General features: G+C 39.1%; 2 protein-coding genes across 3 annotated transcripts; both read left to right on the forward strand.

The window, feature by feature from the left end:
- Nucleotides 1–5,946: 5,946 nt before the first annotated feature.
- On the forward strand, nt 5,947–15,418 carry LOC104415997 (ultraviolet-B receptor UVR8). Of its 2 annotated transcripts, none has more exons than XM_039298738.1 (12): nt 5,947–6,431; nt 8,023–8,209; nt 8,590–8,736; nt 10,290–10,371; nt 10,663–10,818; nt 11,739–11,918; nt 12,358–12,429; nt 13,221–13,292; nt 13,463–13,581; nt 14,485–14,570; nt 14,665–14,717; nt 15,018–15,418. In XM_039298738.1, exons 1-12 carry the CDS (start codon nt 6,329–6,331, stop codon nt 15,078–15,080), a joined length of 1,320 nt encoding a protein of 439 aa, XP_039154672.1. In that variant the 5' UTR covers nt 5,947–6,328; the 3' UTR covers nt 15,081–15,418. The 2 variants fall into 2 exon arrangements, with proteins under 2 accessions (XP_039154672.1, XP_010025746.2); XM_010027444.3 differs by having other exon boundaries at nt 5,959–6,431; nt 15,012–15,418.
- Nucleotides 15,419–18,823: 3,405 nt separating this feature from the next.
- Nucleotides 18,824–27,526, forward strand: LOC104415995 (auxilin-related protein 2). The gene is given in 9 exon segments (XM_010027440.3): nt 18,824–19,686; nt 22,924–24,604; nt 24,698–24,833; nt 24,930–25,030; nt 25,156–25,198; nt 25,201–25,220; nt 26,333–26,422; nt 26,609–26,785; nt 27,007–27,526. Coding segments are annotated over 9 exon segments (2,916 nt in total). The 5' UTR covers nt 18,824–19,057; the 3' UTR covers nt 27,046–27,526.
- Nucleotides 27,527–27,536: the final 10 nt, after the last annotated feature.

Below are 27,536 nucleotides of genomic sequence, written 5' to 3' on the forward strand. Positions count from 1 at the left end.
CCATGTTTCTCTAAATACTTCTTCTTCTCCAACTTGTTAGGATCCTTTAAGAAATGCAACTTGATTATTAGAAATGTTATTATCTTGGCATCATTGAATGTCTCTCTATTCTTAATTAAATCTCTAGGTAGTCTGTAGCTAAAAAATAATCTCCAAAGGGCTTGAACATGTGATTTGCCTATTGTGAGATAGCATACCCGCTGCAACTGACTTAGTTTTCCCTTGTTCTAAGCATAAATCCCTTCATTGGTATCAAAGACCACATTACACATTAGGCTTAGTTCATGAATCATATTAAATAAATTAAAATTTCAAGAATTACGTTGTACATTGGGTCAAATTTAGAGATTGTTTGTATCATATTCTCAACATTTGACCAAATTAATGGACTAAATCAAATTAATTAGTAGTTTAGAGATAGATTTGAATCAATATTCAAAGATCATTCATGTCATTTTCTTCGTTATTGTAAAATATAAAATAAATTGGATTTGAGCATGTTCTTATAAGGTTCCATCTAAACTTTGGGACATAAAAATACTAGGGGTATTCCCTCCTAGGTGGGGGAGATAAATAAACAACTAGGAACAAGAGGAGCCTTCGAGGGAAGGTAGACTCCCCATCTCTTCTTCAAAAGAGGCTACCTATGCCTAGGGTAATGAGGTGGAACTTGCAAGGTTTCCTACTAGGTTGACCAATGCTTTGTGCAATGTATTATAACTAATTTATCGACCTAGTATCCCTAATTACAAGACACTATCGATAGACACGCTTATATGAGGGTGGGGGTTTTGTCCTGACATCATAGGGAAGTTTATTGCAAGAATCGACAACATGCGATTATGATCATTGATCTCCGCTTTGATGGAAAAGTGCATGGAATCCGCACCAACAATCAAATGATCAAGTGGTCAAGACAAATTTGATACACATGGGCACAAGCATAGAGAACAATCTCCCGGCGCCTTAGTAGATAGGCAGAATTGAATGTCGCTAGTGTTGGGCTTGACTGCCTCTATTTTCTCACCTCCCTATCTCACTTTAGAAGAGGCTACCTCCAAATAGACAGTTATAGCAACATCCTGTGCCTTGGGATGTTGCTACAAATCAGCTTATAGGTGGAACTTGTAAATCAGCTTGTGCTTCGACACGGTGTCTTGTAATTGATTTGTCAGCCAAGTATCCTCAATTACAAGACACCATCATTTTCTTCATTATTGTATAATATAAAATAGAAACACTTATAGGAGGTTGGGGCTTTTGTCAGGATATCGGAGGGGGAAGACTATTGCCCGAACTAACAGCAGGCAATTATAGTCATTGATTTTCTCTTCGATGGAGAAGGGTGTGGAAATCGCACCAAAAGTCAAACAATCAAGAGTTTATGACGGATTTGATACCCTTGAGGGTGGGCACAGGCGATAATTTCCAGGCGCCCTTAGCTGCAAAATAGTTGCCCATCCATTAAGATTGGGAATGCGTTTATCAATATTGGTAGTAGATCTACACTTGTCACAATATGGAACCCATGCATTAGAATTTTGCTATCCTAAAATTTGATATGATATAAGTCAAAAATGAAAAATGAATTTAGTGACTAATAAGCAATTCCTATTTTGAGATTAAGGAAGGACTGTGTGTGTGGAATAGCATACTTGTCACAAATTCTATTTTCGTTTTCCCTAACTCGTATCATAGGCAAATTTTTTAAAAAATTATAAGTTCAAGGATCATATTTCATATTGGGTCAAATTTCATTTATCATTTGTGTCGTTAGCACAAATCAATGATGGAAATATGGCATTGAGCAAGTATTTTTATAGACTAGTGGTAGAGCTCCCTGAAGCAACGATAGCTTGTCGTCCTACAATGATTAAAGTGGCCATGCTGCTTTCATGAGTATCCTCCTCATGGGCTTTTTGGGAGTTCGTGAGTACAGCTTGAAAATGGGCTTATTTGTTCGATTCCTTTCTTCTGGGCTTTGGAATGGCTTGAATCAGGCCTCTTGTTTGATTCCTTTCTTCTGGGCTTTGGAGTGGCTTGAATCAGGCTCTCTCTCTCTCTCTCTCTCTCTTCCTCGAGGGATCCAAATGCCTTTTCTCAATGGATGGGCAACTGTTTTGTGGCTAAAACGATCATTTGCATCATATTATAGAAATAAACTAGCAGAAGATGACATAAATTGTTATTGAGTATAATTTTTTTTTCCGTTTACTAGTTTTGTTCAGAGTGATGCAGACGGAAAATTTAAAAATCATATATTTTTTGAGTTAAAGTTATCCAATAAAATAAATATCAATCTTTTCTCATTTTCGATAAATAAGTCTCATTTTTGTTTTCTTGTCCTATCTTTTGATCTCATCCTTGAATCACCAAGATAGAGAAACTTTTACATGCTTGTGACACGATTGATGTGATATAACAAGCTAATCGACAGATCATGATGTCCATCCATTAATCTCAGCATTTATCATACACGTCCTTGGCTAATCGGGCTCATGTACTGTTTGAAAACGGTGTTTACTTTGTACTATCTCGAAAGTGGTATTTGTCTTTGGCTTGCATATGCATGATGTGACTTTGATCTAACTCGAATGATCTTGCAATTGCGATTGCTATTCTCGTGAAATAAACTCATTTGGGATAACAAAGACGAACCTCATATCTGATCTAATTCAGTTTCAATCCGAGCCATCATGTAATTGCAATTGCTATTCCCATGAAATGACCCTCCCACTCGAGGTAATAAAGACGAAATCTCATGTTTGGTTTAATTTGATTTCAATCCGAACCGTCGCGGTCCCCGTCTGAGCATGTGAAGTCTACTCACGAGACAATGCAACGATCAAAAGAAACCAAAGAAGTTACCGTACCAAGTCGAGATCAAGCACCGCTGAGAGTTTCACCTAATTTCTCACTCCTACATTTTTCATCCAGACTTGATAGACCGCGATTAGCGTGCCCCCTCGATTCCCTGTCTCCCCCTTTCTCCCTCGTCCTTCCTCGTCCGCCATTCTCAGCTTTTCGGCACGTGCGCGGTATACAACTGTTTCACCCGACAAGTCAAGTGCGGCGATTTTACCTCTCTCCTCCTCTGACCGTTAGGTCTCTCTTGGCCTGAACTGAATTAATGATCGTCCTTTACCGTACTTCACCCGCTGGAAAAAAGTAAAAAGTAAAAAAAAGAGGAAGAAAAATGGGTCATCGCAAGCACAAGGGTGAGCCCCCCAAAAAAAAAAAAAAAAAAAAAGAAAGAAAAAAAGTCGCCCCGACAAATGCAATGTGCTTCACGAGACAGGGCCGTATTTTGGCGTTTTCCATCTTTTAGTCTCCCCTTCGGCTGTAAATCACCACCACGTCAACCCTGAAGGTGTTTTGACTTTTAACTTTCCGTTTAATTCAAATTTTGCTGTCCCTACGATGTCAATCGGTTCTAAATTCCAGACTGTCGAAGCTCTTACAATGGTCACTTATTGGCACGTACGTTCACCAACAAATTTTGTCATAATTTCTTACAACGTGTCGATTGTAATTTAATATCAACGGGAAAGGACAAAAAGTGTCAAAAAAAGGTGATAAACAAACGTATGCCCCCGTGCGTTGTCGCGTTGTTCTTTGCCCGAGGCATTTCGTTATTGTCCCTGATCACATATAAAATGGAGGAAGGCTCGCTGTGATTCTCAGGTCCACTAACCCCTCCGCTTAAGTTATTCGAAACGCTTGACGGTGGTCCTTAAATTTTGATCTCAACATGTAGTGTTGTGTATGAATTTTTAATCTTTTTAATGTGATTATTAAGTTTTGAATTAATATGTAATGCTAGCCTTAAACAATTAATTTGTTCATTGTGGTTTTATTGGTAAATGTTCAATGTAATCGGTATATTATATAAAAATGCTAATTTGTTCATGAATTACACTAAATATTGGAAGAATAATGAACACGAATAGTTTTTGAACTTTGATATAACATATAATATTATCCATAAAGTTTTAATTTATTCGATATGGTTTATGAACTTTTGTCTAATGTACGATATGATCATTAAACTCTTAGTTTTTTGAACTACATGGAAATATTTAATTTTATTCATTAACTTGAATTGATCAAAGGACAACATTAAACATTTTCATATAATTTAAAGACTAAGTTAAACATGCACAAAAAGTTCAGAGATTATATTGCACATTAAACTTAGCTCATGGAACATATTAAACAAATTCAAAATTCAAAAATCACATTGTACATTGAGTTAAAATTTAGAAACCATTTGTATCGTATTCTCAACATTTTACCAAAATTCATAGACTAAATCAAATTAATTAAAAGTTCAAAAATAGATTTGAATCAAAATTCAAAAACCATTTATGTCATTTTTCTTTATTATTGCATAATATAATAGATTGGATTTGAGCATGTCATTAAAAGGTTCATTTGAACTCTCGGATGTAAAAATATCGGGGGTATTCCCTTCTAGGTAGGGAAGATAAATATACACCTATGAAGGGGGGCCTTTGGGGGATAGTAGACTCCTCATCTCTTCTTTGAAAGAGGTTACCTTCGTGTAGGCAATTATAGCAGCCTCCTGCATCTAGGGTAAGGAGGTGGAACTCGCAAGGGTTCTTGTTGGGTCGCCCTGTGCTTCGCACAATGTCTTATAACCTACTTGTTGGCCCAATACCCCCCATTACAAGACACTATCAATAGACACACTTATAGGAGGTTGGGGTTTTTTTTTTTATCATGACATCATAGGGAAGGCTATTGGAAGAATTGATAATGTGCGACTACAATAATTGAAGCGCGAGGAATCTGCACCAATGGTCAAAACAATCAAGAGGTTGAAATGAATTTGATGCACATGAGCGTGGGCACAAAGAACAATCTCTCGGGTGCCTTAGTAGACATGCATAATTGAATGCTACTAATGTTGGGCTTGACTGCCTCTATCTTCTCACCTCCTTGTCTCACTTCAGAAGAGGCTACCTTCATATAGACAACTATAGTAGCCTCTCATGTTTTGAGTGAGGACATAGAACTCGAGGTCGGCTTATGCTTCGTACAATGTCTTGTAATCGATTTGTTGGCCAAGTATCCTCGATTATAGGACACTATTATTTTCTTCATTATTGTATAATATAAAATAGACACGCTTGTAGGAAGTTAGGGGTTTTGTCGTGATATCGTAAGGGAAGACTATCACATGAATCGACAGCGTGCGATTATAATCATTGATCTCCCCTTTGATGGAGAAGGGCGAGGAATCCGCGCCAACAGTCAAATGATCAAGAGGTCGAGATGAATTCGATACACATGAGTGTGGACACATAAAACAATTTCCTCGACGCCTTAGTAGACAGGCGGAATTGAATGCCGCTAATGTTAGGCTTGACCGCCTCTATCTTCTCACCTCCCTATCTCACTTCAGAAGAGGCTACCTCTGAAAGTTATAGCAGCTTCCTGTGCCTCGGGTGAGGGGTGGAACTTATAGGTTGGGAGACAATTATAGCAGCTTCCTGTGCCTCGGGTGAGGGGTGGAACTTATAGGTTGGTCAGTGCTTTGCACGATATTTCATAATCGACTAATTGGCCCAGTACCCTTGATTATAGGACACCATCATTTTCTTCATTATTGTATAACATAGAATAGACATGCCTATAGGGGGTTGGGGGGTTTTGTCGGGACATCGGAGGAGGGAAGACTAATGTTCAAACCGACAGCGGGCAAATACAGGCATCGATTTTCCCTTCGATGGAGAAGGGTGTGGAAACCGCGTCAAAAAGTCAAACGATCGAGAGATGGGGATGGATTCGACACCCGTGAGCGCGCGCACAGGCGACAATTTCCGGGCGCGCCTTAGGCGGGGCAAGGCAAAGGCGGCATTCAATGCCGTTGGCGTTGGGGCTCAACTGCCTCCGTCTCCTCTCACCGGTCTTCCCAATTTATAAATTCTCGTTTTACCACCACCCGTCCCTTCTTCTTCTTCATCTTCTTCATCTTCTTCTTCATCCCTCTCTCTCTTTCGCTTTCTCGCTCTGCGGCTCTGTGAGGAAATGAAGAAGGGTGGAAGCGGACAAAAGAGAAGATGAAGGGGCGATGTTAGGACGTCGCCCACGTGACGTGACCGTCCCGCCAAGTCCCACCACCGCCTCACATCTCTCCCGTTATTAAATACTTCCCAGTCTTCCTCTCCTCCTCTCCAGCGCCTGCTGCTCTCTCGATTGTTGACCGCCGTTTCAGTTCAGTCGCTCGCTCGCTGACGCGAAGGCGAACTCGTGCGCTCTCTTCTCCTTCTTCTTCTTCTTCTTCTTTGACGGAGAAGGAACAATGGAGGTGGATTCGGGTAGTGTCAGCAGCGGCGAGGTCAGCGCTCCCGTCCGGCGGGTGCTTCTCATCTCCGCCGGCGCCAGTCACTCCGTCGCCGTTCTCTGTAAGCCTCCGCGAACTCCCACTTCGCGCTTACCCTATCGTTTTCGGTCGCTGTTTTTCTCGTTTGCCGTACGGCGAAATGCGCGTTAATGTGGCTCGCCATCGGTGTTGTCGGTCCTTGGTTCTTTGGATTCGTTGAATTGTCGGTGTGCAATTGAGCGAGTTTGCCGCCGCCTTGCTTACTAACGTTGCGCTCTAGTGTTACGCTAACGAGCTACAAGCTGGGTCCTTTTTCTTTTTTTGGTGGGTATTTTGGAAAATGTGTGGGCATTGTAATTGAGAGTGTCGCGTGAGTTGTCGTATGTCTTCTGACATTGGGTGTCTTGGTCCCTCTCCTTTTGGCGCTTCATAGCTCTGGTTCTGTCTTCAGGCGTTTCTGTGCATTTTTAAGGGAATATAAGTGCGTCCCTGTTCCTTGTAGTGTTTGAAATGAGGGTGTAAATTAGTTGACCTATCTTTGCAATCTCAAACTGTAGACTACTTGGAGGACGGATTGGTCCGTCTCGAGTTCGAGTTGAGTTCTAGTTGCTCAAACAATTTATTGAGTCGAGCTCGAGCTTGATAATACTTGATCCGTGTAGCTCTCAGGTTCAATGAAGTCGTTGAATGTTTCTTGTCTTAAGTATATTATACGTTTATGATATTTATTGAACTCAAAGTATTGGACTTTGAGCTTAACTTGAGCTTACAATATGGATCCGACATCCAAAACTTAATCAAGTTGAGCTTATTCGAGCTTGCAGTTGTTAAAAAAACTTAAAGTAGTCAAGCTCGATCTTGGGAAATAGAGCTCAATCTTGAGAAATCAAGCTCGAGTGGAGCATCAAACTGCACATACTTGATTGTTAAACTATTTTGGTTTGATTCGATTCGACTTGATTAGACCCCTAGTCTGAAAGGTAATCAAGGTGTAATTGGATGCAATCAATGGACATAAACCTATGCCAGCCCGTTGATAAGAATTTCCGGAAAGCTTGCTCGACAGCGTAGGATCTGGAAATCTGAGATTATTTTACCGGTACTCCTGCCAATGTGTATTGTTGCCTTCCCTTCGTAGGATGATAAATTGTGGACAAAAACCTTTGCCTGAAATTTGCTGATTGTGAGCCGGTGACTTGGTATGCAACTGCTTTACTTTTGGTTAGATCTAATGGAGTTTTAAGGGCTGGGAATCTTATGCACCTTCATTTGGTAAATCACTGGGGTCAAGATTCTGTGTGTGTTTCTAGTTCAATCATCGTTCCAGTGCAGTACTGTTTAAGTCTGTACAACTGAGGAGAGCTTTTCTTTAAAAATATGTATTATTAATTGGTATAGACTCTTTCCAAATTCAAAATTCATGGATCATGAACATTAGTTTGTGGAGAAAATAGAATGGCAAGATACAGCACAAGTGTAAGAATCTTTGTTTACTTTTGGATTGACTTTGTGATATATGAATTCTAGGTACTCTCTCTTCGTGTTTTTGTGATAAAGTCATTTGAGAAAAGAAGTATAGTGTTTTGCATGGCCCGATTGTTTCGCTTAGCTATAACTTCTTGAATTAAGGTTGGCATCGTACATTTTTAAAACTTACTCTATGTCGTTTGCAGCTGGAAATGTTGTTTGCTCATGGGGACGAGGAGAGGATGGCCAACTAGGCCATGGGGATGCTGAAGATCGTTCATTACCTACGCATTTGAGTGCATTGGATGGTCAAGAAGTAGTATCTGTTATTTGTGGAGCTGATCACACTAATGCATATTCTGAGTCACGTAGGGAGGTGTATAGTTGGGGATGGTCTGTCCAAATCTTTTAATTTTACAGTATAAAAGTTTTATTTTCTAATCATTCTGCTGTATAGTAGTGTCGATTTTTTTTACCTTGGGCAGTCGTTTGGACTTGAGTAGATGGTTTTGCTTTCGGATTGGCTTTAACTTTTATTTGGCCGTTGCATGAATTTCTGGTTGAAATAACTACTGTCGAGAGGAATTTTCTTAATGAGGTTATAACAAAGACGAGAAAAGAATGGGTCTAACACAAAATAAAATTAAAGCACCTGTCTTATCCTACAAAATGTCTTATTTATCCTGATGGAAAGTTAGTTATTGCATAAGCAACATTAATACTTACGAATCTAGTCAGTCGGAGGAGAATCAAGGTTTTCATTGATTGTGCAGGGGTGACTTTGGGAGGTTGGGTCATGGCAACCATTATGATGTCTTTACACCTCAACCCATCAAAGTTTTACAGGGTTTGAGAATAAAGCAAATTGCTTGTGGGGACAGCCATTGTTTGGCTGTGACTATGGAGGGAGAAGTCCAAAGGTTTATTATCTTCTCTATTTATGTATGTTAATGCTGTGTTTATCAGTGACTCAGTAATTGTTGAAGGTGACTAAGATTTAAACCGATCCTGAACTTCTCTTGATCCTCACAGTTGTAGGTGTGGATAACCTACTGTTTAAATGCTTACTGTCTTCAGATTCTTTTTGCTGAATTGCTCTACTTGTGATTGTGATTCACGGGAATTTCGATATCGTGTTTTCATCGTATTTTGGTTGTATTTCAGTTTGAAATGTATCACTGCCGGTAGACAAGTGCTAAATTCCTTAATTACATAATTACTTGATGGAAACATCTCTGATGAGCGCACATAATAATTTTTTTCCTTTGAGAAGATATTGTTTGGTCTCTCTCTGTCTCTCTCTCTGTCTCTCTCTCTGTGTCAAAGCGTGGGGGCACACACACGTTACTTCTTATGGGGGGAGGACTAGTGTGGAACTTTTGGGCCAAGTGAATGAGTGATCTTTAAATTGGTGCCTTGTTTCATTCTCATGTGATGTGGATTTAACAAAAACCAAAAGTTGTGGGGATTGAACTGAATAAGAAAAGAATTGGGGTGCTAACAAGCATATACACAAAAGAGCTCACATATGACGGATAGAATCTAATGTATCTGAAAGTTACTCACACATGAGCTTTATTTCCTTCTAAGTACCTACAAAAGTTAAATTCTGCATCTTCAGTTCTGTATATTCCGGTGAATGCCTATATCTGCTGCCAAGCTAGCATAAATGGTCTAGAAATGGCTGGCCCATTTATAAGTTTTGGTGATGGATGACACAGAAGTTGCTGGTGATATGATGTGTGTTCATCTTGGACCTTCCAAAACCAGTGCTTCAGTGCTTGCCCAGTGTAATACATGACCATCAGCATTAACCCTTTCACAGCTCCAGAGTAGGGCTATCGATTTTCAACACCACCCTCTTGCTTAACATGTAATAAGCATGTTTTGGTTGAGCTTCAACGTGTTCATGTCATAAACAGGTCAACCTGTTTACACATGAACAGTAAACATGCCATTCGCAGGTTGACCTTTTAACCCTGTTAATGACAGGAATGCGTTATTCGTTCAATTCAACATGTTTAGCCATATTATTAAGGCACATTAATATGCTTTTAAAAACATTTTTATATGTTTAGATAAGAGATTGTATCACTAACTGTTCGACATCTGAACATGTTGATTGTATAGCCCATTAACTAAATTTCAGTTTGCGTTTCAAAAATATTTAGTGCTTGCTAAATGTGGCGATGTTTGGATTAGACCTAAATTTGACATGATGCGATTGGTGACACAAAAAATGGAATTGCCAACCCTACTTTAGAGGTTATTGTAACCATCTCAGTAAAAGGTACTTCATCAATCTAAAGTATGATTTTCCTACTGCTTTTGTGCGTTTTAAAAGAAACTTATCCAGTGTGTTTCCTCCATGTTGATTTTGTTTCGTGATAGAATGCTTTACTTTAAAAGTCACCAATGTAAAACCAGACAAATGCCTTATACTTTTCCTTACAAGTTCTTTGCTCAATTGAAGCTGGGGGAGGAATCAAAATGGTCAACTTGGTCTTGGCACCACTGAGGATTCTCTCCTGCCACAGAAGATACGTGCATTTCAGGTACTGGCAAGTTATTTCTTGGGAATAATGTCAGGAAAAATGTTTGTTGCTCAATGCTTAGACGAGCTGTCTCTCACCAATATCCTTTTTAAGAAAGATTTCTGTGTTTCCTCATGCCAGAAACTAAGCTTAATCTTTCTTCCAAGGCAACATCAAAATATTTGAGGCCTTTACAGTGAGCCTCCATTTGTGTCCCATGCAAATTAATGACATTAAGGAACATTTTACAGTGTATAATAAGCGATTTACTGAATTAACTTGTTTGCTTTGCCATGGTGATGCAACTTCTAGGGCATCCCTGTTATAATGGTTGCAGCTGGAGCTGAACATACTGCTGCAGTAACAGAAGCTGGAGAACTTTATGGATGGGGTTGGGGCCGCTATGGCAACCTGGGCCTAGGTGACAGAAATGATCGCTTAGTTCCTGAGAAAGTTTCTCCTTTACATGTAAGTTAAGATTTTGGTACTTAAAATAATTTTCAGTCATCCCATGCTGTTTATCCTATGATGCTAACTTGTCCTTTAGGAGATCTATGCATGAAGAGTTATGCTAATACTTGGAAGTTTTTCTCTGCTCACTGATCAGAATTTGAAGTGAGAAAAGGACCAGGCAGTTTTGACTTCTTTTAACAGTCATCACCACTGTGCTCATAAAATATATGTTATTTACTGTTTAACAGGCTACAATGTTTAACGTGAAGGCAAGCCACTGCTAGGCTATATAATTAATACTTCCAGTAGTCTTAAGTTTAGAGGACTTTTTTTTTTTTTTTTGAAAAAGAATAAAAAGACATAGGAAGCCATTTATATGATTACCTAATAAATTACCATGAGAGAAATGGTTTTGGTTCTGTAGCTCCGAGTCATTGAGAAACCTCTTCTTTGTATATTATTAGTTTCATCTTGGTGATTGTGCCAGCTTTCTTTGTCTTTCAAACTTCATGTGTGCTAGCTTCTTCTGGAACAGATGGTTTTTCACCAGCAACTAGTTTACTCTTTAAGTGACATATTGCCTTGTGGGGCACTGTTTTTGTAGATTGAGTGATAATTCTTGTAGCCAAAGCAAGCAGCATTTTGCCAACCCAATATAAATTTTAGGGTAATAATTGTTTTCAGCTTTATGAAATTCCGTGCTATGTGGCATGCCGTACAGACCACAATTGTTTCCTGACATGGAGAGAACATTTTGTCATGCTGGTCTGTTGCTTGCTTCTGATGTGCATAAAAAAAATGCTCCGTTTGACTTCAAGGAAAAACATTTTAAGTTGCTCTATTAAACTTATCATAATGTTCTTATAACTGTTGGTTCTCATTTCATTGTATGGTATCGAGGACTATTGTTCTAATTTTCTTATGAATTCAATCAGTTGAATGGAGAAGCAATGGTTGTGGTTGCCTGCGGATGGCGACATTCAATATCAGTGTCTGCTTCTGGTGCCTTATACACCTTTGGATGGAGCAAATATGGTCAACTTGGACATGGAAATTTTGAAGATCACCTTGTTCCTCACAAGCTGGAGGCTTTGCATGGGAATTTTGTTTCTCAGGTGATACATCCTTGAATTGCAGCTGTCCTTCTGTCTCTCTTCCATTGTCTCTTGGCCTACTCATGATTATTGATGAAAGGTCCTTACAGAAAAAATGAAATGCCCGACTCCTAGAAAGTGCTTGTGAATGGATCCATGGGAGTGATCTTCTGAACTTAGCTTTGCTGGTTACCTGATTTTGATTTGAACATTGTATAAATAATATTCAACCTTCTCTTACAACCTATAGTTCGCAGCTGATGAAGATGTGTGCTTTTGTAGGTCTAATCGTGATCACATTATCTCCTTTTCCGCACTCTTTCTTCCTCTAGTTTAGGCTTTTTATTTGTGCTAATACTTTTGATAACTTGTTTGCTAAATGTTAAGATAGCCTTGCTGAATGTATCTGGTCAGCTGAACATGTTATCTCTGTTCAAATGTCCCAATGTCAATTTTCCAGATATCTGGTGGTTGGAGGCACACTATGGCTCTCACTCATGATGGAAAATTGTATGGCTGGGGTTGGAACAAGGTTGGTTATTGACTTCCTTTTCACCATCACTTGGTTTGACTTCTCCTTGCTAATCAGTTCAATCAGCAATTGCCCAGTCTTGTTTGCCCTGGGACATTATGAAGCCTTTTAGATTAACTGAGCTCTTCTCTTTCCATATATGGATATATTTTCCTTCATTTAATGGACATTACTGAATGCTTGGGCATTCTTTTTTCGGCATGTACAGTCCGGATCTGCCATTCCCCGTGGTATTGGTTGTGTTAGAGTGGGAGTTGATGTTCTGTTGGATAAATTTCCTTGATTGACTGTCAGGTTTTGGCAAAATTGAAGAGAGACCCATGTGTTTTACAAAATTACATTGATACCCTCTATCACAGTTTATTGGATTCATTAAGTAAATAAGAAATATGATTATGTGACTTCAATATGCACTTTTTTATCATAAATATCAAAGTAGTTGAGTTGATGTACTTTTATAATATAACTCTAATGTGGATTGATGCCTTCCAAGTTATTTTTTTTTTTTCAGTTTATCTAGATTATAGAGATATATGAATAAAAATCAGTGCATCATATGATTTTGATTAGTGGATGTACTGTGTTGAGGTATTTTTCCAAAGTAGAGGTACTCATCCTGCAACTTTGCCTAAACCTGAGGGATGTTAAAGTAATTCATGTATATTACTACTTTTTTCGTTTTCGTTTCTGATTTTCCCCTCTATATTTCTTCAACTTTTGCATAATTATTTGCTATAGCTAAAGCTTTAGTTGTGATACTGCAGATTACCTGATACTCTCTCCTCTTGCAGTTTGGACAGGTTGGAGTGGGCAATAACGTTGATCATTGTGCTCCTGTGCAAGTCAAAATCCCTAATGAGCAGGCACATCCTTATTTCCATATATTGGGATAACTGATGAGATAGTTCATGGCATTTATTTTCAGTTTTGTGGGTTTTTCTTTCCTGCATGCATGAGTGTGCGACTCATCATCCTCGTTGTCTTTTCCTACTTCTGGTGCTAATATGTTCTTTGTTCTTTTCCTTTGAGACAGAAAGTGGTTCAGGTTTCATGTGGATGGAGGCACACACTAGCTGTTACTGAACAAGGCAATGTTTTCTCCTGGGGTAGAGGAACTAATGGACAGCTTGGGCATGGGGAATCTGTTGATAGGTAAAAGTGTCTACATGCATTTTTTGGTTATTGCTGCTTATGCTTGTGGCATCATTTAAGAGCAATGAACTCTGTACCCTGTGGGTTGCTACATACAGTCATTATATGCTTTGATGTAACTTCATTGCTTCTTTCCTGAGAGAACTCTCACTGTTCATTTACAAACTATTGGGAAAATGGTGCGAGTGTACACCTTCCTTATGGCATCTATCAAGGAACTATTATTTGAATATGAAGAAGAATCTTTAATCTGGGCCTAGGAAATGATCATAAGATAGTATGTTGTCACCCCTTGCTGGGATGTTTACTCTGGTGATGAATTGATTGAATCAAGTCTTGAGTTCTCTTACCATGCCTAAGAAGTGAAAGTATCTGGTACTAGATGGACATGGTGACTCTTGAGTGTGCCATCTGTTTATGTGGGTTCTTCTTTGGGTAGACTGAATGGCCGATACTATTGGAAGGATGCCTCTCTGGATAATAGGTCTCATAATTAGTATTCCTGTGATCGGTTTAATAGGTATATTCTTTTATGATTTACAGTCCAAGTTGGGTTCATCTCTGTAATATTCTAATAGTCAAATGCATTGAGTTGGAGACATGAAAGCTCAAGAAAAAAACAAATAACTATCCTTGGTTTCTTTTCTGGTCAGCTGACATTTTTCAAAACTATATTGATTGATCTAGATCATAGTCACTGTTCTATGGAATATATAACGGTGGTAACAGTGAAGATACATGGTCGTGTTAGGGAGCTGATGATTATCTGAAAGAATGCAAAAGGAAAATATAAGACTTTTACCTGCTCATAATGAGCATGGTCTACATTACTTCATGTCTGTGCGATTAAGAAGTTGTTGCTGAATCTCTGCTTACTGATGATAATTGCTTGAAAATGTGTAGGAACATGCCAAAGATAATAGAGGCTTTGAGTGTTGATGGATCTAGTGGACAGCAAATTCAGTCCTCAAACCTTGATCTCTCATCAGGTGCTTAATGATCTTGATTTTCCCTGCCTTTTACCACATGTTTACTCACTATTCACCCAATATTTGCATCTTTTTGCACGGAAACTTTACACAGGAAAAACATGGGTCTCCCCATCAGAGAGATATGCCCTTGTTCCTGATGAAACAGTAAGTCACTGGCTCTTAAAATTCTAATACCACAATTGTTGCTGATGTGAACATGTGGAGCCACAAATCTAGTGATGTTCCTGACCATGACATCTCTGCCATTGAGTCTGTTAATACAGAGACTAGTTCTACTTGTTATCTTTAGGATTGCAATTAGTTTACTTGACCAATAAAAGAAAGAAAATGCAGTTAAGGCTAGATAATGTAATTGACAAAGCTATTAAGTTCAGCATAACAAGGTGCTAGCTTGTAATGAGACAGGTTAGATCATTGATTTGCTTTTCCTATTGCTAGGTTCAGTGGCAGGAAATCAGAAATGATGTGAGTGTTCCCGAGACTGATGTCAGGCAGATGCAAATGTGATCGCTTGAAAGATGCTTCATGATAGCCAATCCTTTTGAGACTCTAATACTGGCCAACAAGGTTGCGCCATCTGCGTAGTTTGGTTTCAACTTCTCCACCTAGTTTTTTTCTTTTTTGTAAATAATCTCTCCTTGCAGGGACTTGCGCTGCTGGCCTTTGTTCTTCTATTTTGATAGTTGAATCCTCATATTAGAACTTAATGCCAATGTGAATAGTTTGGCTGGGGCTTGACTTTTGTGGCTAAATAGGCTTGTAAGGCTTGAGGGAAGCTTAAATCTTATTGCTGAACTGCTTCCCGTAATTGCTTCTGTTTAATTATACCGGAGTATTTATCATCCCTGGATGGGTTGGTGATCCTGTGATGACAAGATATGGAAAGGAAATATTACGGTGCTGGCACTAATTTGCGGCATCTCTGGTGGTTAGGGTTTTTATGTCTGCTCATGTCGATGCCGGGATGGTGAGTACAGGGGCTTTACATCGGCCTTTCTACAGAAGGCTCTGAAGCAACTCAAACTTACATTCCGGCATCAGTATTTTGTACCAAGGGGAAAACTTTTTTAAGCTGCGAGACAGACTTCAAACATAGTATGGACGAGTAGTCTCATGCAGCCTCTCATTAAAGATGGACATTGCATTGACCATTAGTTCTGGTAAAATACTGACACCAAGATTTATCTCATGAATGTCCAGCAGATGGTATTGCACGAAGGTTCTCATGTTATTACTTGGGAATGGTGTTATCGAGTGGTTGCCCTTACTAAAATGTAGTAAAAATGCTTATTATTTTATCGATAAATCAATGTGAAATGTGTCCCTGAAAATTGTGAAATGTGGTAAATTAATTTATGATAAATAGGTTGTCCTAGTTCACATTAAAATCATGCTGGGTTGAATAAAGAAATCAAAAATAAACAAATGAGGATATGGGTTGCCTCGCTAGAAAGACCTCATTTTGTCCCAATGAGGAAATGCTGAGTTTAAAGAACTAAAGTCAATAAGTTGAAAAAGAATGCTGAAATCAGCCTCTTAAAGCGCCGGCGCCGGGGCCGGCCACACCATGGTTTGCCGGCACCATCCCCCCAAGCCTACAATGGCGTCGTGCGGGTGCTGGTTGTGTCTGGATATGTGTGACGGCCTGTGTTTATGTGAGTGTGGTGAGAAGAGAGAGACAGAGTCAACTTAGATTGCCAAAAATAAGTTGTGGATTTATGATTTTTTAACGGGTCAAATTCACCTCGGCAAAAACTACTACCGGAACAAGCCGGCCGATGGCGCTTTTTTAAAAGGTAGAACGACAGTTTTGGAAAAAAAAAAGTCTAGCAAAACAAAAACGTAAAAAACACGGCCAGGCTAAAACACGGTCTCGGAATTAGTGATGGACAGGTTTCGCTTTCTTAGGGAGGAAACTTCTGCATTTTCCAGATTTGATTTTCTTGGCAAATTAATTCTAGAAATTTATATAAATTAGAAAGCGATTTGATAGTAAAAGAAAGTGATGAGATGGCCAAGAAAGCGATTTCATAATAATAGAATTAAGTGGTAAGATGGCTAGGAAAATTAAGTTAAATGATAAAAATAGAAATAGAAATTTCACTAATACTAATAATGTAAAGCGAGTGAACTGAAAAATGCTATTATGTTAGAATACCATTATGGGCTTGAGCCTGTCATTTATCAATTTCTTTGTACCTCCAAACATAAATTGAAAGCTTGAAGTCTTTCATTCTCGTTTTGCCACTTGGCACGTTTTTTTTTTTTTTTTTTTAACATGCATGTGTTAGAGTTGGCTTATGAAAATCAAACAAGATTGACATCAAAGGGGATAATCACAAATAATTTCTTAACTTTAACATATTAATATGCAATGTAATAACTGAACTTTAATTTGTTCAATATTATCCCCAAATTTTTTGTTTATGTTTAATTTAGTATCTAAACTAAATTGAACATGTACCATATCGAACAATTTAAAATATGACAGACGACATTGTATATTTGATTAAAGTTCAAAAATTACATTAATAAATTAAAAGTTTAGGCATAATATTATATATTGAGCTCAAGTTTAAAATCGTCTATATTAATTTCCCACATGAAAAAAATAAGCATTTTGATTTTGTATGGAAAAAAGTATTGGAAAGCTGACTAGTGGTAATAACATCACAAAAAATCAAATGGTAAAAGAAAATTTTAAAAGTATTTTTACTAATAGAATAGTATAACCTCTTAATAAAAAAAAAAATAGAATTTAAAATGACTTAACCATTAATTACTTTAATTTATCCACCTCTATCTTATCCTAAATGGAGACTTTAAAGTTTCTGAAGTATTCGTTGAGATAGCAGTGGGTCCCTTAACTTCATTCTGAGCAAATATTAATCTTGCTCCAGTTCAACGTGGACTAGAAAAAGGGAAAAAAAAGAAAAGAAAAGAAGACCGTCGTTAATGGCACTCTTTAGTTCCACACAATTTCACTCTCTCATCGATGACAAAACATGCAGATGACAAGAGACGGAAAAATGACAATTAAAAAAAAAAAAAAAAAAAAGGCTTGATACCATATTTTTTTTTTTTTTTTCATACATTTATAACAATTTTATGTCAAACTAATTTTTGAATCATCAAATTTTCAAAATATGATATATATATAACAAATTTATACCAAACTAATTATTAGGTCACCATAAATTCTAAATTGGTGTCTTTGTCAAGTATTTACTTATCGTGAAATTGCTAAACTAAATGGCAGATGGCCATAACTCAATTGACAAGGCAAGTTCACGTGTAAATTCATATCAACTGGGGGCAAATTTATGGGTTAATATTCTGAAAAATCAAAATTGGTATACATGTGATAAAAACACCCAAAACTAATTTTTCGATTATGAAAAACCCCAAATTAAGTACACCCATGATAAATTTGTTTCACATTAATCACGAAAAATCCTAAACTGGTATGTTCATGACAAATTTATTCAAACTAATTTATTCGACTGTCAAAAATCCCAAATTGATACATTTGTGACATTGGATTAATATAACAAAGATTGTAAATTGTGATAAACAGAGTAAAATCCTAAACTGACATATCAATTAACTGTCACGTGTCATTTAATTTAATAATTTGACAGTAAAATTAATGGAAACTAATAGAGGATAAATTTATCACAAGTATACCGATTTCTAGTAATTTGTCAAAAGTCTACAAATTTGGAGTTTTTATGGTAAAAAAATTAATTTAGGATAAATTTATTACAGATGTATTAATTTAAAGTTTTTAGGATATTAACTCTAAATTTATTAGATGAGTATCAATACAAGATTTTTGGAAATCCAAAAATTAATTTGCCTTAAATTTGTGATAAGTATATTAATTTAAGACTCTCGTTAGGTCAGATATTAATGTGGGATAATTATGTGAGACGTTGGTAATATAAATCCAAAAGAATAAAGATAAAGAGCGGGAGGTGAATGAGACAGAGAGAGGAGGACAACGTACCAAAGCCACACCACAAGGGAGAAAGAAGAGGTCAGATCCCCTCCCCACGCGCCCATAAGGGAAGAAAACACCCCACCCCACCACCTTCCCTCAATTTATTTCTTTCTCTTGGATTTTTTTTTAACCAAAATTCATGCTCCCCCTCCCTCCCTCCCCCCTTCATTCCCCAGAGAAGGAGCAAGCAAAGCAAAGCCCCAACCTCTCTCTCCATCCCTCCCCCTCTCTCTTTTTCTTTTTCTCTTTTTCTCTTTCTCTCTCTATCCCTCCCTCCCTCCCTCCATCCTCATCATCATCATCATCTTCATCATCTTCATCGTTCATCAGATCTCAGCTTCTGCTCCAGTTCTCCCCCGCTCCGTTGTTGCCGATTTCCGGCCGTCCGATCTCCCGGCGAGGGGGAGATCCGCCGATTTGATCGACCCCTCCTCCCGTCATCGTCCGAGGCCCCGATCGCCCTACCCGACCCGCCCCGGCAATGAACGACTTCGACGCCCTCCTGACCGCCGATTTCGGCTTCAAGCCCCAGGGCAAATCGGCCCCCATGAAACCCTCCGGCGGCGGCGGCGGCCCCGGCCCCGGCCCCGGCCCCATGCCCGCCTTCGACTTCGATCTCGGATCCCGATCCGGCCGCGCCGCCAGTTCCGATCACGCCTACGGCTCGAAGCCCAATGCGAAGTCCCAAACCCTAGACGACTTCGGGGACCTCTTCGGCGGCAATGCGAGGGGCGCGACCAGATCGGAGGGCGGCGGCGGCGGCGGCGGCGGCGGCGGGTCGGGATTCGATTTCGACTCGATGTTCGCTTCGAGCGCCAAATCGCCGGGCTCGCCGGTGTACGATAAGCCTGTCTACGACGATGATATATTCGAAGGCATTCCGGGGATCAAGAGCTCTTCCGGGGTGAAATATGAGGACGTCTTCAGGTCCATTTCCGATTCCCCGCCGCGGAGGAAAGGGAATGAAGATAGTGGGTTCGACGATCTTTTGGGGGGATTTGGAAAGAAGGAAAGTGAGTCGAAGAGTAAGGGATATGATCGGAGCGTCCCTGCTTTTGACGATGATTTAATTCCTGGGTTTGGAGGAAGTGGTGCTCCTGCTAAAAACAGGTATATATGCTGATTGTCTTGTTCTCTGTTTCTTGATTACATTGTGGACTTTTAAGTGTTTCTACTGCTGCAGAGATTTAGTATTTGTCAGCATTGTTCCTAATTGAGCGTATTTTGATTGCACCAGCTAGAGCTAGCTTTGGTTGATCCCGGTAGTGTTGGCAATTGTTTGATTTAACTAGTTTATCTGTTTTTTAATATCTTGCAGCATTGTCTGCTGTTTGCACTATGCACGTTGGTTCTCTTTCTTTGGTTTTCATTTATGATCTCAGTGGATTTGTTATCGATCTTAGGGTATGCATTGACTGCCAGGGCCAAATAAATTTGTTGTAACCTCTACGCAGTAGCTATCAGCGTTTCAGGATGATCTATTGGTTCTTTGTTACTTTTGAAAGTTGGGTTCCCACTTTTATGCTGTGCTCGACATGAAGAGAAGTGGGAGGAAAGAGGATTGTAACGGAAGGGAAGTAAGGCCATTGAAAATGGGGATTGAGAATTAACTTTCTTTTGCTTTTTTGGTTAGGAGGAATGATAGAGAAGAAACGTTAGACTGATTACTTTTATAACCTTCATTAGTAGATATGTACCATACTGAGCAGGTCACCGGCATACGTATCTCGTACCTTCCTGTAAATAATTTTTTTTTTCCCTTTAAATTAGAGAGTGTGGATTAATGGGCCTATGACATACTTTTTCTCTTTTATTTCCAAAAATGACTTCCAAATCTTATTATATTCCCACAAATTCCTCCCATGCACAGTCCACACCCTTCCCAAACACAACATGTTGAGGAAATTGCCACTTGTTTTTCCCAAGATATCATTATATGAATACCTTAGTACATTGAGAAGGACAATACGTATATAAGAAGAATGAATTGACTTATCATTTAATCAGACTGTTTTTGTGATATGCACTGTTAATGTTTTATTTTTTTCTCATTAAACATGTTTAACAAGTGCCTCAAAGACACTCGTTAACAAGCCCAAACAAATAGTGTCTAGTGTTTGCTTTAAATTCTGCTACTCTGATTTTTCTTTCTGCTCTCACTGCCAAAATTTGCTCAGTTGATCACCTATTCTTTCCTTTTCTCTTTCAAACTCGCAATCAGTATTTCTTTATTTCCTATTGTGATTAACAGTATAAACACGGCATTTTCATGGCAATGATCAAGCATCTTTATTTGATGTGCTCTATTGCATTCGGCATGAAATGGTCTATACATTCTTTTTACTGGAAATGGAAAGTTTGATCTCTATGTGGAAAAGTGCTGTGTTGAACACAGAATCTACCTTTTCTTTCCTTTCTTTAGCTCTTAGAACAATATTCTTTTGTAGAAATTGGGATTTGTGAAGGGGAAAACTTATTTTCTTCTCACTTTTTGTAAAGATGTTGGGAGACTGTGATTGCTACTTTCATAACTTTATCTGACTAAGTGGAGTCAGCTATTTCAATGCTTTTATACCATTTTTCTCTATTTGGTACAAAGTTTTCTGTAGTTTTAACCTTAGGTACTCCCCATATTTTTTTAGCGTCTCCTATAACGTCTTTTTAGGTTTTCTTCTACTCTTTGTTAGTTGTTTCTTGACCCTATAATCACGTCTTCTCACTAGAGCAACTGGACGTCATAGTCTATACCATCGCAAACAAGCTCTTCTAATCTTAAACCTATTTCTTGGAATGCATTCATTTCTGTACTTCTTCCATTGGATGCATGAATAAGTTAGCTCCTTTAATGACCCCTTTCATCAACTTTGTGCAGTTGTATGCCTTTTGAGTGATTCCACTAGTTTATGATCTCAATTGTCAAGGTGAATGTTGTTTTGCCTTTGAAATTGTCCTGTGCATGCCGTAGTTCTTTAGAGAGAGAGAGAGAGAGAGAGAGAGAGAGAGAGAGAGAGAGAGAGAGAGAGAGAGAGAGAGATGTTATGAGTATGGATATGGATATTCATTCTATAGCATGGAGGTGCCTACTCAGAAATGTGAAGGTATATTCATTCTATATCCTTAGCTGTTCCACTTTCGATTAAGTCTAACAGTATCACCAAAACAGTCGAACCCATCAGATTTTATGTCTTGGAACAAGCTAACTTTAATATATTTCATCTTTTTGTAGCTTTGGGTAATGTGGAGTCTTGACATGACATTTGGGTCAAGTTTGGTCAGATTTCTCAAATATGAACCTCCTAGTGATGGTTAAAAACTTACAGACTTCATGGGATCGGATAAAATCCCATGAGAATGTAGTATGCATTGGTGGAGGATCAAAGTTTCCCAATCTATGCGTTTTGTTCAAGAAAATGTATATAATTGAATAAAAAATGTAACTCATAGTACGGACGTGGAAATTCTACTGCTAAACACTAATAAGCGGTAAAACATACAGCAAATTTTGCCAAAATTTTGCCAAAGATTTGCATAACCCATGCCTTGTTAGTGGAAAAACTAGGAGACAACATATGCTATTCTTATGATGATTTGCTTTTGATTGGCTTTGTCAACCATTTATGATAAACTCCTCAGTATGCTGACATCAGAAGATTTTTCAGTTTAACTAAGTAATGTGAATCACCCTGGAAGACACTATTAGTTCTAGAGGAGAACTGGTAGTATAGTTTATCACATTCGAAAGAATTTTGACTCTGATTCAGTTGCCTAATTACGACTGCAGCCAATGGATTACATGAAATGTTTGTATATTCTAACTATGTAGATCTGTGGAAAAAATTCGCAACTAGGACCTAGCCTTTGGAAGGTGAAAAAGAAAAGGAAAAACTGCCCCGGGCCCGCGGGGGTGGGGGGGGGGTGCCATTGGAGCGAATGGGTTATTTATCTATTTTTCTCAGATTATAAGTAAGAATTTGAATATGTGACATGATGAGATCAGTAAGTATATCGAAAATTAACATGGCAGTGACTGAGTTCTTTCTAAATCTAAATGTTATAAAGTTTAAGGGTCATTTCAAGAGCAACAGCCAAATCATGAAGTTAACAGTTATCTGGTAGCAGTTTGTGAGGTTATTTGGCATACTTAATCTTTTGGAAGGGGATTGGCCATTTTCTGTTTTGCTTGTTTTTTCACAATTGAGGTTGGGATGGAATGACTGGGTCTTGTGATCTGGGATCACTATCTTGTCTGTTGTAATTATGCTGGAAGTTTTACATTTCCTATTTTTCCGTTTCACAAATATATAAGATATTCCTCAGTACATGCACCAACTTCTCTTTTTCCCGCAGGCCAATGCCAGAGCCTACTTGGTCTTCTGAGCCAACGCATCACACGAGTAAAATGACAGAAGATCCATTTGCGTCATTGGGATCAACCTCACCCCATGTGACCTCATCTTCCGGCCTTTCCACTGACCCATTGGAAGAATTTAGTAAGCTTGGGAAATCCGAGAGCATGAAAACTGATGCTCCATCTGTATCCAGTGGGGGAGTATATGATGACATGGATCCATTTGATGGCTTGGGAAAATCTGTGCCGTCATTTTCATCTGAAAGAACCAATAGTGGCAAGGATAGAAGTCCTTTGAGGAGAGAGCACAGCTCTAGGAGGAGTCCAGACAACTATGTGGAAGAGTCTTTTCCTGATGATAATGATCTTAAATCTAATAAAACTTTTTTCGATATTCCTCCTGCTTCTCGAGGTACTCCCGTGTCTGCTGGTCAAACTGCTTCTGATCCTCCCTATGCACAGGCCAGTCCGAATGATGCCAGTAGTCCAGTAGATATGTCCCCAAGATACGAGGAACATGTCTCATCCTCTGATGAGGTATGGCTCACGGTATCAGAAATTCCTCTTTTTACACCACCTACGAGTGTGCCCCCGCCGTCTAGACCTCCTCCTCCAAGACCAGCACGAGTCATAAGAGCAGGAAGTAGCTCTTTTGGATCTGCAAATGCGAAGAGAAATGTTAATGAGTTTTCTTCATTCCCAAATTCCACTCAAAATTTTGAGGATTCTAAGTCAGTTCCTCCTACTTTTAGGAGTTCAGCTTCATCTCCAATAGATGAATTGGGAGATTTTGCAATGGGCAGGAGTAGAAATAATGTTGATGATCATTCCAACGGCTTTTATAGTGAGGAGATGGGGATGAACTCTGATGCTGCTGCATCTGCAGCAGCCATGAAAGAAGCCATGGAGAGGGCAGAGGCTAAGTTTAGGCATGCAAAGGAGGTAAGGGAAAGAGAGAGTAGTAAGACTGCTAGAAGTAGGGACACTGTGCATCTCGAGAAGGACGAGGATTTTCTGGATGCTGATGAGAGAGCTCTGCGGGAAAAGCAAGAGAGGTTAGATCGCGAGAGGATGCAGAGGGAGAAGGAAGAGGAAGAGAGGGAGCAAAGGAGACTTGAGAAAGAGAGAGAAAGAGAAGAAAAAGAGAGGGAACAAAGGAGACTTGAAAAGGAAAGGGAGAGAAGAGAGATTGAGAGGGAAAAGGCCAGACAAGCCGTGGGAAGGGCTACGAGGGAGGCACGTGAGAGAGCAGCTGCTGAGGCACGTGAGAGAGCAGCTACAGATGCTCGCCAGAAAGCTGAAAGGGCTGCTGTGGATAAAGTGAATGCTGAAGCTCGAGAGCGCGCAGAAAGGGCAGCAGTGTTTAGAGCACAAGCTGAAGCCCGTGAAAGAGCAGCTGTAGAGGCAAGGGAAAGAGCTGAAAAGGCTGCTGCAGAAGCAAGGGATAGGGAAGCACAGGGGAGAGCTGCTGAAGCACGGATGAAAGCAGAACGAGCTGCTGTGGAGAGAGCTGCTGCAGAGGCTCGAGAGAGGGCTGCTGTGGAGGCTCGAGAGAGGGCTGCTGCGGAGGCTCGAGAAAAGGCTGCTAGGGCCAACCAACAAAAGAATGATAATGATCTCGAATCTTTTTTCAGCATGGGTCGAGCAAGCAGTGCTCCGCGGCCCAGGGCCAATTCTACAGTGAGTATATGAATTAGAGCTAAGTTGCTGCATTTTTTGACCTTACAATGGTCGTAAATGAATGATTCCTTATTGCAACTTTTGATGACTCAGGATCCTTTCTTTGAAACACAGTCACAAAGCAGAAAGGGGCCTGATGTGGCCAAGACATCTGAATCTACTTCATCAAGCATGAAAAAAGCTTCATCAAACACAAATATTGTTGACGATCTTTCTTCAATTTTTGGAGGTAGCATGCATGAATTTCGCAGAGAGATAAAAGCTTTCTCACATGCTTTTCGTTTTGATTGTTTACTGAACTGTTACTCCCTTTGTTAATTAAAAGGAGGAGTAGCATCATCTGGGGATTTTCAGGAAGTTGAAGGAGAAAGTGAAGAAAGACGTAAAGCTCGGTTGGAACGCCAGCAGAGGGCTCAAGAACGAGCGGTATATGGTTGCTAAAGGGACATTATGTTATTCTCTCGTGAATGATGGATGCTGAAACTTTAGCCTTATTTGAACTGGTTTGATGGACCTCTCTCTTAGATTTATGTCTTGTCTATCCTATTTAGGCAAAAGCCCTGGCTGAGAAGAACCAGCGGGATCTTCAGGTTCAAAGGAGCAGGCTGAGAGACATGTAAGATGCTGTTGTGATTTCCTTATTGTTTAAGTTTCTTTTTATGTGTCTGTGCTACTTTTGAGTATTGAGATCGTGGCTTCAATACAGAAAGACATATTCAAGTCTTTATGGCTTTACTTATTGCTAAAGCTTGTTGCTGTCACCTAACTTATCAAGACTCTGCAGGTGTAATGATTATTGGGTATGCCCTGTCATAAAGCTTGGCTAATCCTTGAATTTCTATGTTGCAGTCTTAAAATAATGTTAGGTTCAGGCTTTAAACTCCCCTAAAGAAGGGCTGAAAACAACTGGCTGTTAATGCTGTATAATAAACTTACTTATGCTGTCAGTGAATCTTTCACCAGTTTGCAACTTTCTCCAACATCAATCCCTTGCTTTTACCACTCTTTGAGACTGATTGAACATAGATATGACATTTGAAAACAAATTTTTTTTCTCCTTAGTGATTGATTTTTAATGTCTTGTATGGCCTAATAGATAGGAGCCAGGTAAAAAGGAAGATATAAGAAGCATCTCATTCTGAACTGCGCTGCGCAGGAGCTGGTGGTACACAGATTTAGACTCCTACTGAGGAGATCATAACATTGGTTACTATAATTTGTGTGCGTTTTGGATTTTGTTGGGTTTTTTCGTTAGAGGTTGAATTTGGCGGTTCTATCTAGGTTTTGCTTTGTTTGGGTTCTACTATTTGACATTCATTTTTGAAGGATTTTCTGCAATTGGACTAGGAATATTTCTCCTTGAATTCCAAATCTCTTTTTTCTTTTTGGGGAAAAGTAAACAACAAATGGCTTCTTATGAATTGCCTTTAAGAATGCACTTACTGCTGTCAAGGTAAGTGTGGATGCTTTTGTACATTGATGTGTCCTACACAGTTTAGATGACGAAGGGCATGAAATAGTAAATTTGAATGCAGATGGCAGAATAAATTTGAAGCTTGTTTCGATTTTTGAATTAATACTTTTTGTTGATGATCATTGTATATGGGTTGCATATTTCCTCTATTATTTCATGTTCATCCCACATTAGCTCTTTAATTACAATGATTCTTGGTCAAAATTACAAATTAGTGAGATTCTCTCTTTAATATTGGTTTGGGTGATTTCCAGAGAATTTCTGAAACATTGGATGTGGAGATCAAGCGATGGGCTGCTGGCAAAGAGGGGAACCTTCGGGCCTTGCTTTCAAGTTTACAATATGTATGTTGTAGATACTTGTTTCCCCTTTTTAACTAATGATGATTATTGCAGTTTACTAAATGGAAAACTTTGGTTTGAAATTTGATTAGTCAGTTTGACAGAAATTATTTGCTTTCGCTATAGATATTTTGGTCATTGATTTGTATTTTGCAGTGGCTGATTTTTCTTTTTTCTGATTTTTGGTAGGTGCTCTGGCCTGAATGTGGTTGGCAGCCTGTGTCTTTGACAGATTTGATAACTGTTGCAGCGGTGAAGAAGGTATACAGGAAAGCAACCTTGTGCATTCATCCTGATAAAGTGCAGCAGAAAGGTGCTAATCTTCAGCAGAAATACGTTGCTGAAAAAGTGTTTGACCTCCTTAAGGTATTTGGGACATCAAATTTTCCTAACGGGTCATGTCTCTGTTGGTATTGCGCATGTTATCACCATAAACTTTCAGGACATATTTGTAAATGTGGGTTGTCTTAGTGCCACTATGTAGGAAGTAATTTGTTGAAAGGTGGAGGAACTAGTCACAAGTCAAATGAAGAATTCTTGTCTGAGGGATAACCTTTTACTGATATCGTTGTTTTAATAATGCTCAGGAAGCTTGGAACAGATTAAATTCTGAGGAGCTCTTTTGAAATCCTGGAGCGATCTTGCATCTTTTAACGCTGCATTGTTGGCAACCGTGTCATATTTTTGGTGGAATGCTAGTCTGCTTCATGCAGAAGATGGTAGCACGTCTTCTTGATGAAATGTACTGTGCACATGTGCAGACATAGAGCATAGATACACACAATCCATTTGATTTCTCCCAAAGGTTGCAGAACATCGTCGCTTGCTGCAATTGAGCGTCTCTCGAGGTAAAAGAAGTTGAAAGCTATTGAGTTATCGGTTGGAATGTTGTGCCTTTGTAGAATAGCATCTGTTGATTCCATTTATGGAAAACTCTTACTAGATTTGCTTCTCATTGAGATTGAGAAGACTGTCTTCTTTTGGTAATTTTTTCCCTCTTGGGTTGTGATATAGCTCCATTTATTGAGTGTATAACCTCATCTGTATCGATCTGTATGATTGCTCTGCACATCTCTATATAGAAGAAAGTCTTTATTTTAGTGGACAGTTCCATTCG

This window comes from Eucalyptus grandis, chromosome 8 (genome assembly GCF_016545825.1).
Source record: "Eucalyptus grandis isolate ANBG69807.140 chromosome 8, ASM1654582v1, whole genome shotgun sequence".
Taxonomy (NCBI): domain Eukaryota; kingdom Viridiplantae; phylum Streptophyta; class Magnoliopsida; order Myrtales; family Myrtaceae; genus Eucalyptus; species Eucalyptus grandis.